The sequence below is a fragment of the Pleurodeles waltl genome, chromosome 1_2 (genome assembly GCF_031143425.1).
Source record: "Pleurodeles waltl isolate 20211129_DDA chromosome 1_2, aPleWal1.hap1.20221129, whole genome shotgun sequence".
Lineage (NCBI taxonomy): Eukaryota > Metazoa > Chordata > Amphibia > Caudata > Salamandridae > Pleurodeles > Pleurodeles waltl.
The window spans coordinates 67,780,624-67,793,673 of NC_090437.1; the positions used below are offsets into that span (position 1 = coordinate 67,780,624).

Below are 13,050 nucleotides of genomic sequence, written 5' to 3' on the forward strand. Positions count from 1 at the left end.
GTAAGTGGTTTCGGTCTCAATGGCTAGGTTTTATTGTTCCAGTAGTCATGTCTCCCCGTCTAAATATGCATGCTTGCTTGCTTTTTTGGTTGTGTAAGGTTGTAAGCTCAAGTGTACAGTCCATGTGATTGAATAGGTCACAAGAGGTGTCAGATTACACATCCGGTCAGCTGCCAGTCTGGATGCTTGCACTGTTGCTACTGTGGAGAGTGTAAGATGCTCTGGTGTTGAGGCCAAGTGCCAAAAAAAAGCATTGTCAAAGCCAATAGGTTTCACCTATTGTCTGTGTCATGGTACTTTTTTTTTTTTATTAAGTTATATTGAAAAAAAACATTGACAAAGTCAATAGAATTTGTATAAGCGAAACACAATGGCTTTGCCAATGTTTTTTTTAAAAGCAAGGTTTTGGTTTAGAAAAACAGTCATTTAGACATTTGAAGCACACCCAGTAAGTGAGATAGCTCAGAGAATAGAGTGCCTGCCAGTGTGAGTAGACCATGAATACATGAAATAGCCTACGCAGCACCCTAAAGCTCACTGTAAATGTTCTACAGGTCGCTAGCTACCTGTAGTTTGAAATATTAAGATGTTTGTTAATTATTAAGTCTCACGTCACTGAGTAAAGTACCTGGTGTCCATATGAAGAGCTCCAAAGCCATCAAGCCAGGTTCGCACTTTGAAAATATACCGCAATCCACTTACAGAAACCTAATAAATTATGTTTTTTATTGTGCAAACTAGTACACAGCCTTCCCCTAAAACCTTTCCTACTAATAATCCACGTGCATAGAGGAGCTGTTTTTTAATGGCCACGATCTTAAAGGAAAGATGCATTTTAGTAAAAGATACACATACATGTACTCTGCATCACCACTGAATGAAATAGCTCAGTGGCTGAAGTGCCTGCCACTATGAGTGGGCAGAGAATGAAAGAAATAGTTTAAGAGCAACACTAAGGCTCACTGTAAATGTTCTACAGGTGACTAGCTACCTGTAGCTGTAAATATTATTGAAGAGGTTTGTAAGTTATTAAGTCTAACACTATTGAGTAAAGTAACTATTACCCATATAAAGGGTTCCAAAGGACTCAGGCTGGATTTGCAATGTAATATTTTTAGTTTTTTTAACACCCACATTCTTGAAGGAAAGTTGTGGTTTATAAAAGATAAACATACATCTACACTGCGCAACCACTGAGTGAGACAGCTGAATGATGTAAGCAAATTAAAGTGAGATGTGAGCTTTCATGGAAGAGATAACAGCCAGAGTTGCAGGCACTGCAACCAGGAAAGCAGGTTTTAGTCTTGGCATCAGCTAAACATCCTGTAGTTCGCGGAACATCAAATAATCCTGATGGCTTAAAAATGTGTAATCTCTGGCTTTCATGACCATCTAATTTATGTGCCGTAACACTTTGCCAAGTTTGCGTTATATAACTAGATGGACAGCATTTGAAAGTCAGTAGCACTTCATGAACTAATTTCCACAATATTTGTTTTAACACATTTTCCTCAGAACGTACTGCACAAAGGCCGCATTGTGTTGCCAAGCAGCAGCGGACTAAAGGTCCCGTTATAGTCCGCAGCACAGACCCTGGCTGTATTGAAAACAGTTTTTGTGTATTAAAAAAACAAGCAATGAAAGTAATACGAGGTGGGTGGGAAAAGGGAGGTTTGGGCAAACACATGGGTTTCAATAATTAAGTCAAAGGCAAATACAGCGTGTTTGAGCAGACGGACTGCAGATGTGCTTTCCTAGAGAGTGCATTTATAAGATTAGAAATAAGTACCTTGGGAAGCATGTGGTCAGCGGAAGAACACTGGCCATTGACCAGAAGCTGTACTTGGTCCAGGCTCTAGACGACAGCATGGATGGCAAAGCAGAGCAGGAAGTGAAAGTACGACATGCTGGCGAATCAGAAGCACGTAATTTAGAGACACGTTGAATAAACCAATGGTAAGTTCAGGCAAGTACGGGGCAGGTCCTTAGCCCCTTTTAAGATTTTTTTAAACTCGTAAATCATGTTGCAAGCTCACCGTGCAAGCCCATGTATGCAGGCGAAACTTAAAAATATCTAGAACCATCGCTGTTAGCAATTTGGTTAAAATACTACTGGGGGAGATTACACTGAAGCATCTGAGTACATTACGAACTGTCAAATAAGGCACCTAGATTCTCTAATGCGGGACACACTGGCTTTAACACTATCAGAGATTAAACAAACAAACAGGTATAGCGCTGACAATTATCTGAAATCAATTAGTTCAAAACAGATTTCTAATATTGCTGAGGAGAATCAGTAATGGCTGACAGGCCATAATCAAAAAATTGTAAGGGGTTCCCACTTTTCCATGGGGACTAATGTGGAAAATCATCACCCTGAATGTTGGAATCCTAATGGACACACAGCCTCTCCATGCTACCCCAACAAATACATTAAGCCTTCAACGGAACTGAGCAGTAATGTGGATGTGTTTTCCTTGTCAAGTCAATCGTTGATATCTGGTACAAGAGTCAACTAGTTGACAGATGGCAGGTACAGTAGGACGGTAATGTCTAGTCAACCTGAAAGGGACCTTCATAATCATAAATATTTTAGGGTACCAAACATGTTTTATCAAGTCATAAGAGAAAAGAGGATATTTGACTTGAAATTTAATAACAAAAGGTTCCAGTTATATAAAGTACAAGATAAATGTACGATTTAATAAAAACATCCCACAGAACATTTCTGTTGCAAACATGTTTATAAAATAAGCTCAAAAGGAGACACTGATCTGAGGCATGATTTCCTTCATTATGATGACGTGTGAGATAGGAATAATGGCAACCACACAGAGTAAACACACCAGATGATACAAATATGCAAACACATTGTACTTAAACACCAAAGAAGGGCCAATGTAATAAAAAAAGACTAGATTAGGATTACTGCTATATAAAAGATGTGCATAACAGATTAGAACTACAGTAGCTCGATATTAGGAGAGTAGCCAATAGATCTTGCCAGCAAACCCACTATGAGACTCATTACAACCATGCTTAAGAGATATATCATGCATAGTGGTCACCTACTCAAAAAGTGGAAATCAATTTTGTTTTTCACTTCAAAATTCAATCTGCCGTATAATATGGTTTAAGTAAAGTAAAAGCTGGAGGACACTGGAATACACAGAAGTGATTATGGATGTAGACTTGTGATTGCATAGAATTGCTTCCAAAACAGCACGCATCATAGTGCCCCAAGCACAAAGCCATTCGGATTGGCTGTTGGTCACCTGAACCACTTATCTAGCAGTAGTTGAAATTTTCCAAAGCCAATGGCCACTTGTTTGCAACTTGGTGATCGAAGGAGACAAATACTTGATTGTAGAGTCAAAACACATTCCAATGGCCTACAATATTAGCTGCTCTGGCTATCTGAGTGCTGTGCTTCACACACAAATATTTTTAAAAACATGCTGATTTTCAATCATTTCACGTGCAAGAGAAAACAATGTCTTGTTGAGTACAAAAACAACCTAATTTACGTAAGTGCTACAGAAGATGAAAGCAAACATTTGAGTCTAATAAACACAGCCAGGCATTAATATTCACCCATTTTGATTACAAGAGGTAGGCTTTGACAATTCTGCAGTTCATTTGCATGGCTGCAACGGCATTCTATCATATCTAATCTTGTTTTTTTTACAACAAGTTAGTAAATAGTATATTAAGGTGCTTGATGCTACTCAAAAACTGGTTCATGAAGCAACCTGAGCCGTAACCACTGCCTAGTTTCAAAGCTACTGCGTGTCTCACAAAGCCTCAGAATTCTGCCAAACTATTTGTTCTAGTTGCCCTATCGGCTGCCAATCAAGTTTAACAATTCTTACCTCCTGTTGCATGACAGGTGTAAAAAGCTATGACCCTGCATGTGTCCAACAGCATAACTATGATAAGACCTATGATTACTTGCATAACCTACACTTGATTGTCTAATTTTTTTTTGGCGCAAAAGCCAGTGTATTATTAATATTTAAAGTAAATGCACTTTTAATGAAAGTATCTATGGGCCAGGGGGATACACTGGTATCCCTACAGACCTAGTTCTTTGTCACACTCTCCAATATAGAGTTTGATATTGTTCCACTTAATACTGATAGATTTTTCAAATTTTAAGAGCCCCCCGATTTTTCCTTTTCTCTGGGTACTCTACCTAAACTATGGAACTCTATGTTCGGACGCATGTCAGTGAAGTGAGCAATGCGGTTTGACATAGCAAAAAATGCAGAAATCATGGCTATATCCCAGGCATCTTCACGGTCGAAGCCATGCTCCTCCAGCTTCTTAAAGTGCTCCTCGGTTACATTCTCAGAGCGAGTTATCAGGAGAGCGAAATTCAGCATTGCCTTTTCTCTTTCACCAAGCTCGGCCAGCTGCCAATTCACGATAACCTACCAAAGAGAAACAAACTGCTTAAGTATATTCACACCAAAAAAAATGTATGATCTACGTTAATTAGCCATGCTCACCGTTTATGGTCTAGCCTCTGCATGCCAAAATTATATACTTCATGGATAAAATATTAAGCATGAAATGTTAAGTGTTGTCAGTTGACTATCAAAGATAAACACATTAGCGCCTCACAACAAAATAAACTTCTTTAAAATTTAAACACTGTTTAACACTTGAAAAAGCTGAACAGAAATTTCTATCCTCACATACCCAGCATAAAATCTGCAAGACTCTTGCACAAGAAGTTGCAGATTTGGATCCAATCCTATATCGGGAGTTCCAGATTTGGACCCAAATGTACAATATACAGAGGCTAACACTGCCGTGAAGGGGTGGTCTGATTAAGTCTTACTACTACTAAGTCCTCAGTATCATGAAATCAGAAAGTTGTAGGGAAATTAGACCAACACTACCTAGTGCTTTGTAGTCTGCCATAGGCAAACAATTAAAAATGGTCAGACTCTCACTGATGTTTATATACAGATATTGTTATGATGCAATAGAAACTACAAGTACCACCCATTACATTCGATGTTTGCTCTCTCCTGTAGCTCCCCTACATATAAGATATATAATGTGTGCCAAAAACAAACCTGAACGAGTCCGTACTTTCATCCCAAATGTTTGAGGAACTGACACATTATTTGTGGTCAATTTGCTATACATTTTAATATTAAAACACTATAGTACAGCTTCTTAGGGCGTGATCAAATGCCTTAAAAATTAGGAAAGTAACTTGCTGTACGATCACTGGTTGACCAATTGGCGAATTGCTACACAACTTAAGTCTTTAAAAAATTGGTATGAGTGATTACATCTCACAAAATGAATAGCATGACATATTTGGCTGATAATTATTCAGAGCATAAAGTAGGAGAATTAAGTTAATTGTTTACTTACAATTACTGTTCACAAGATTTAACAAAGTCAATAAGATTAGCTCTTGTCTAGTGCATGTACACACACAAACAGCGCAACACACCAACATACATCCAAGTACACAGAACACGTATACCTACATTCAGGCGAGAACTATTTACATGAAACCACTCAAGCACAGAAAGGAAGATATGCACAGCATGTCCTGCTTGCAGTTACAACACGCGCACATAAAAAAAAAAAAAAATGGACGATAAAATGCAGATTACACAGACACATACATACACATATGTAAAAAGAAATAAAAAGCAAACTGGCATGCATGCTGGATGTCGGAGTGTGTGGCTAGGGGCCATTAATATTTTAATGTATGGCTAGCTCGAAAGTGAAACAAATGGTATACTTGGAATAATGAAGAATGTAATGGTTCAGGTGGATGAATTAAAACAATTGGTGTTCAAGATGCTGTCAATTTTACTTGTAAATACGTTTTCTGAACTTCAAAACAAAATGTTAACGTAGGAGATCGATTTAAACCTTAAGAAAATGGTAAAAACTGAAACAAGTAAAATTGACAGCATCTTGAACACCAATTGTTTTAATTCATTTTTTCAGGTCATTAGTGAGTTAGGGTAAAGAGGAAAAAATACTGAACTGAGAGCTAAACTTTTAGTTTTCAAAAAGAATAAAGCACACAATATTCTATTCTAGTACCTTCTTCTGTCTTGCAGATGCAACAACTTTTCCTTGAATGACACTAAAGCTGAAATTAAGTAAAACCTAAAGAAAGCAAGCACAACGGACTAAGAGCAAGACTTTGTCCGAGAAGAGTTGGACATAATTATCAATAGTTCCCATTCCTTGAAACAAAACTCCATATAGTCAACTAATATTTAACCACCTACATATTTGGGGAAAAAAATACACAATATATCAATATATTAAATTGTGGAAAAGCCGGGGCCAGGGCAAAAACAAGTAGCTGATGCACTTGTCCAGAGTACAGTTTTGAAGCCACAACTAAACTAGCACAATGCACTTTTCCTCTGCTAAGAATGTAACCGGTCTCTGGTTTAATCAAATGCTTTGCTGTCTACAACTTGGTGCACCCCAACACAAGTTCTGGAAGCCTAACTACAGTGTGAAGACTCATCTGTCATTGACATTGGCATGTTAGTCCTTGGAGAGACCACACTGGTTAATTCACTCTACCAGCCTTTCCTCCTACACATTCCCGCAGCACATTTTTAGCCACAAGAACCAGCCTCCCTCAGTCTGCCCAGTACTGACTCACTGAAGGTGGCTGTACTGAAAATAAGTTAACCACCCTAGCTTCAAGCCTCAAATATACATAGAATCCAACATGATGGCAAAGTTTTGTGGGAGACAGCCTCAAAAGCGGTTGAGATCTGTAGTAAAACCTGTAAGCATGCACCACCACTACGGGTAGTGTGGAGAGCATTATTAGCCATCAGTAGAATGAGAAACGTGTTGCGGCAATACCTAAAATGAGATTGTTTAATGGTAGAAAATTATGAAGTTGGTTTTTGATGCACTTGTGCTGGACGTTTTTCCATTAATAACAGTGTGATAAATCAAAAAATGGCCAAGATTTCACAATCCAAAGAAATTGTTTTTCTCTATGCTCACCTAAAGAGGTCCTTGTTACTAATGTAGCCATAAAATGGATAAAGCGAAATAGAAAACCAGATAAGATTGTTCTTTCCGCTGGACGGCTAAGATATCGTGGGCAAATCAATTAGACCACATACTCTGGCCTGAGACAGCAACAGTACCTCAGTACTAGGAAACAGAAAAACAGGCTTTCCAACAGTTTAACCTAAGGGTTATTTTGTTAGAGGCTGCGAAAATGTGAGTCAAATGCATTATTTTAGAAGAAAAAGGATATATTCACCAGAGTAAGAAGCAAAGTCAGGTACTCAACACTGTTTGTACTCATAAGCTTAACTCCCTTCGCCTCGTTCACAATAACGTCCCCTCAACAATACGCCACGCCATAGCGCTGTACTGCCAAAAGGGCTGCGGGAGAGAAACAACAGCACAACCAAGTTTATCATGAGAGAGTTTATACCTCAGGAATTTTGTATTGCATTTATTAAGAGTAAAAAAAAAAAACTTGCATTAGCTGATGGGGATGGTAATGTGTTTCGACACCTAAGCCTTCTACTGACCACCTTGAACATTTGTGAAAGTGATTTAAAAAAAATAAAAAAATAAAAAAAATCAAAGAGGTCACATGATCCTCTGAAAAGTATTGAAACAGAAGAGTTACTTAATGTCAGCTTCCAGTAAGTAAACTTGATTCATACAGATGGCACATAAGAATTAAAATAAAAATTGCAATTGATTATGCAGATGGAGAGGAGCTATCACTATGATTATTCAACAATATCACAAACAATTTCGAAGATACAATCAATGAATTCATTCTGTTCTATTCGTAATTAGTGTTCCCACCTTTCATCCTATTAGATCTGTTGTAACCCACCCAACAAAGTATTACACGATTCATATCACACACAGTTACAGAGAGATATTCAGTAAAAAATGCTTTTAAACTTCACTGGATAAATGTTCCCATTCTCAAATATTAGCCATTAGAGCCCTTCCAGCTAAAACAGTTAGAAAAAGTTAATGACTACTAATGGTAAATTAGCCTATTGTCTATCTGATGCATGTCACACACAGTTACGGATATGTGTACCTATATCTATATTCACTTACAAAAAAAAAAAAAATCAAAGGTTACAGGAATGTTATAGTTAGGCTAACATGCTGACCATAAAAAAATTAAAAAACATAGAAATTCACCTCGAGTTATCTCAAGTAACTATAACTCGCGCCCCAGTCATGCAGTTTTTTCATCAAAAATGTTACTGCAAACATTACATTATTATCATCAATAATGTTATTTAAGATGTCATGAGTGCCGTAAATTGTGGGGTAATTAGCAGTGCATGGCGAGGGCACGGGTTATAGTTACCTTAGGGCACAAGTTATATTTATTTGAAATAACTAACTACAACAGGTGAATTTCTATGGCTTTGTATGGATAAAATGTTAGTCTAACTATACTGTCCCTGTAACCTTTACTGTCCCTGTAACCTTTGGTACCCTTTGGTTTTTAAGTGAATTTCTATGTTTTTTTTTAAAATTCTATTTCCTAACTAAAACATCCCTGGAAGCTTTGGTGTTTTCCGTAAATTTCATTTTTTTTTTTTTTTTACATAAAGTAAATTTTCATTACTATATGTTAATCCAACGACCACCACGCATGGCGGAGGTTGGCACCACCCAACCATGCACCACAGCCAGGCCCTGCAGCCAACCCCCTACAACCACCGAACTTTGTGCCATGCACGGCCTCTGGCCGTGTGAGTTGGTGCTGCCTGCAGAGCATGGTCTGCGGCCAGACCCTGCTTCCAACATCCTAGCCACCCAACCCCACGCTGCACATGGCCTTTGACACAGACACACACACACACACACACACACACACACTTGAACCCTCAACCTTCAGTGTACAGGTCTGAGACCTTAACCACTAGGCCAAAAGTGACTCCTTTCTATGTGGTGTCCAGACTTAGCTATGAAATTGAAGCCTGGAAATTTTGAGTGGAAAAAGACTTCAATGTTACATCACTAAGAATTTTAAAAAGTTGAAACACTGGAAAATAGATACACTACCATGAGATACAATGATCCGAAACTTCAACCTACTGAGTGACAGTCCAAGAGCTTTACCATTAACCCCTTAGCTGCTGGGCCTTTCCCCCCCCAGTGCTGAGCCCTTTTTTGGCTATTTGGGGTAGTTCGCGCTTAGGGCTTCATAACTTTTTGTCCACATAAGCTAACCACGCCAAATTTGCGTCCTTTTTTTCCAACATCCTAGGGATTCTAATGGTACCCAGAGTTGGTGGTTTCCCCTGGAGGAGACCAAGAAAATAGCCAAAATACAGTGAAAATTTTGTTTTTTCCAAAAAAATGGGAAAAAAGGGCTGCCGAAGAAGGCTTGTGGTTTTTTCCCTGAAAATGCCATCAACCAAGGGTTTCTGGTGCTGAAATCACTATCTTCCCACCTTTCAGGAACGGACAGACTTGAATCAGAAAACCGAATTTTTCAACACAAATTTGGCATTTTACTGGGACATACCCCATTTCTAGTATATTTGGAGCTTTCAGCCTCCTTCCAGTTAGTGACAGGAATGGGTGTGAAACCAATGCTGGATCCCGGAATGCTAAACATTTCTGAAAACTAGACAAAATTCTGAATTCAGCAAGGGGTCATTTGTGTAGATCCTACAAGGTTTTCCTACAGAAAATAACAGCTGAAATAAAAAAATATTGAAATTGAGCTGAAAACAACAGCCATTTTTCTTTATGTTTTACTCTGTAACTTTTTCCTGCGATGTCAGATTTCTGAAAGCAATATACCGTTTTGTCTGCTGGACTCTTCTGGTTGCGGGGATATAAAGGGCTTGTAGGTTCATCAAGAACCCTAGGTACCCAGAGCCAATAAATAAGCTGCACCCTGCAGTTGGTTTTCATTCTATACTGGGTATACAGCAATTCATTTGCTGAAATATGAAGAGTGAAAAAGAGGTATCAAGAAAACCTTTGCATTTCCAAAATGGGATCAAGATAAGGTATTGAGGAGCAGTGGTTATTTGCACATCGCTGAATTCCGAGGTGCCCATACTAGCATGTGAATTGCAGGGCATTTCTCAAATAGATGTCTTTTTTACACACTCTCTTATATTTGGAAGGAAAAAATGTAGAGAAAGATAAGGGGCAATAACACTTGTTTTGCTATTCTGTGTTCCCCCAAGTCTCCCGATAAAAATGATACCTCACTTGTGTGGGTAGGCCTAGTGCCCGCGACAGGAAATGCCCCAAAACACAACATGGACACATCCTATTTTTTTTATAGAAAACACAGCTGTTTTTTCCAAAGTGCCTACCTGTAGATTTTGGCCTCTAGCTCAGCCGGCACATAGGGAAACCTACCAAACCTGTGCATTTCTGAAAACTAGAGACCTAGGGGAATCCAAGGAGGGGTGACTTGCGGGGCTCGGACCAGGTTCTGTTACCCACAATCCTTTGCAAACCTCAAAAAGTGGCTAAAAAAACAAGTTTTCCTCACATTTCGGTGACAGAAAGTTCTGGAATCTGAGAGGAGCCACAAATTTTCTTCCACCCGGCGTTCCCCCAAGTCTCCCGATAAAAATGATACCTCACTTGTGTGGGTAGGCCTAGCGCCCGCGACAGGAAACGCCCCAAAGCGCAACGTGGACACATCCAAATTTTTGGAGAAAACAGAGGTGTTTTTTGAGAAGTGCCTACCTGTAGATTTTGGCCTCTAGCTCAGCCGGCACATAGGGAACCCTACCAAACCTGTGCATTTCTGAAAACTAGAGACCTAGGGGAATCCAAGGAGGGGTGACTTGCGGGGCTCGGACCAGGTTCTGTTACCCAGAATCCTTTGCAAACCTCAAAAAGTGGCCAAAAAAACAAGTTTTCCTCACATTTCGGTGACAGAAAGTTCTGGAATCTGAGAGGAGCCACAAATTTCCTTCCACCCGGCGTTCCCCTAAGTCTCCCGATAAAAATGATACCTCACTTGTGTGGGTAGGCCTAGCGCCCGCGACAGGAAATGCCCCAAAACAGAACGTGGACACATCACATTTTTTCATAGAAAACAGTGCCTACCTGTGGATTTTGGCCTCTAGCTCAGCCGGCACCTGGGGAAACCTAGCAAACCAGCACATTTTTGTAAACTAGAAACCCAGGGGAATCCAAGATGAGGTGACTTGTGGGGCTCGGACCAGGTTCTGTTACCCAGAATCCTTTGCAAACCTCAAAATGTGGCTAAAATACCACGTTTTCCACACATTTCGGTGACAGAAAGTTCTGGAATCTGAGGGGAGCCACAAATTTCCTTCCACCCAGCGTTCCCCCAAGTCTCCCGATAAATATGATACCTCACTTGTGTGGTTAGGCCTGGTGCCTGCGACAGGAATAGATCACACAACGGTCAATGTTGGTCCTTACGTGAGGCAGCTGTTGACCCTGGGGTGATCCATTCCTGACACAGGCACTAGGTGTAGGCACTCAAGTGGGGTAGTGTTTTTATCAGGACAGGTGAGGAGTCACTGGGTGGTAGGAATGTTGTGGATCCCAGCATATTCCTGTAGTTTGTGTGACAGAAATGCGAGAAAAATAGAGTTTTTTCTCAACATTTCAGCTTTGCAGGGTATTCTGGGTAAGAAAACTTTGGGGAATCCACACAAGTCACACCTCTGTGGACTCCCCCGAATGTCTAGTTTCCAGAAATGTTTGGGTTTAGTGTGTTTCTCTATATGGCCGCCGAATCCAGGACCAAAAACACAGGTGCCTGCCTTACAAAACCAGTTTGTTTTGCCATAGACAATTTTGATGTCTCCACAATATGATTTGGGTGGTGGAATTTGGGGCTGAACTAAATTGGTGAGCTCCCAAGAGAGCACTCTCTCTCTGCTTGCCGCCGCATTCACCTGCTCTCTGGGTTGGCCTAACCCACTATTACCCAGTTGCACGAACAGCTTGCGAAGGGACAGCAGGACTGTCCTCATCACCTCCCTCATAATGTACTGGAAGAGGAGTTTTCGAATGGGACTCCTCTGACTGAAAAATCACTCCCAGAGTCTGCGCCATTGTCCTATCCCTCAGATGCTGTCTCAGTATCTGATGTCTCAGTCTCTGATCCTATGTCAGAGCGGTCCTCTATAACCCGAGTGCAGGCAGCAGTCATCCATCAAGATGCCATCTCTGCTATTGGCTAAACTGTTGCTCTAAAACACTAGCCTACGTAGACAGTCACAAAATCGATGGTGTGTGTGAGATACGTGCAACAGTAGAGGCCACCTTACCTGCGCTTCTTCCCTCAATCAGCACGTACTTTCAAGACACTCAAAAAACACCTTGTCACATACCATTCGTCACAGTCTTTAGCACCTCCTGCGCCCAGTCCAACAATCATTATTGGTGCTCCCACTCCCTCCTCCTCGGATTCCCTCATTACCACCCAGCAAAAGTGCCCTTCATCTCTCCATAGACTTTACTAATGTACTCAGCTATTTACATAAAATACAGATGTGCTCTTTGCAGTAGGCATATAAACCTTCTGCGCTTCTTTATGGCACTAAAACTGCCACTAGACAAGTCGGACCCTTTTCCCCCCCAGGGAAACCACACACATATTGACAAAAGTGATGTATATATGACAGCCAACCACCTGAAACTCAACTCAAGCAAAACCGAAATAATCCTCTTTGGCCCTCACCAAAAAAACCTGGGACCCCCCATGGTGGCCCACCACGCTAGGCCCTGCACCCACCCCCGCCAACTACGCACGCAACCTCAGCATCATCCTAGACTCCTCCCTCTCGATGACCCAACAAATCAACGCTCTTACCTCCTCATGCTTCAACAAACTCCGTATACTGAAAAACATTAAAATGGATCCCCACAGAGACCAGAAAAACTGTCACTCACGCACTCATCAGCAGCAGGCTTGATTACAGAAACGCCCTCTACGCCGGCACCACTCTAAAACTCAAGTGCAAACTACACGCATCCAGAACTCAGCAGCACGACTCATCCTCGACCTCCACC

The 13,050-nt window shown here is 40.5% G+C and overlaps 1 protein-coding gene across 1 annotated transcript in view; it reads right to left on the bottom strand.

The window, feature by feature from the left end:
* Positions 1-2,728: 2,728 nt before the first annotated feature.
* Positions 2,729-13,050, bottom strand: part of LOC138296913 (uncharacterized) — a 168,343-nt gene continuing 158,021 nt past the window's right edge. The window contains exon 5 of the mRNA XM_069236436.1: positions 2,729-4,436. Within this exon, the coding sequence (XP_069092537.1) occupies positions 4,158-4,436 (279 nt within the window). The 3' untranslated portion in view covers positions 2,729-4,157. The remainder of the gene's footprint in view (positions 4,437-13,050) is intronic.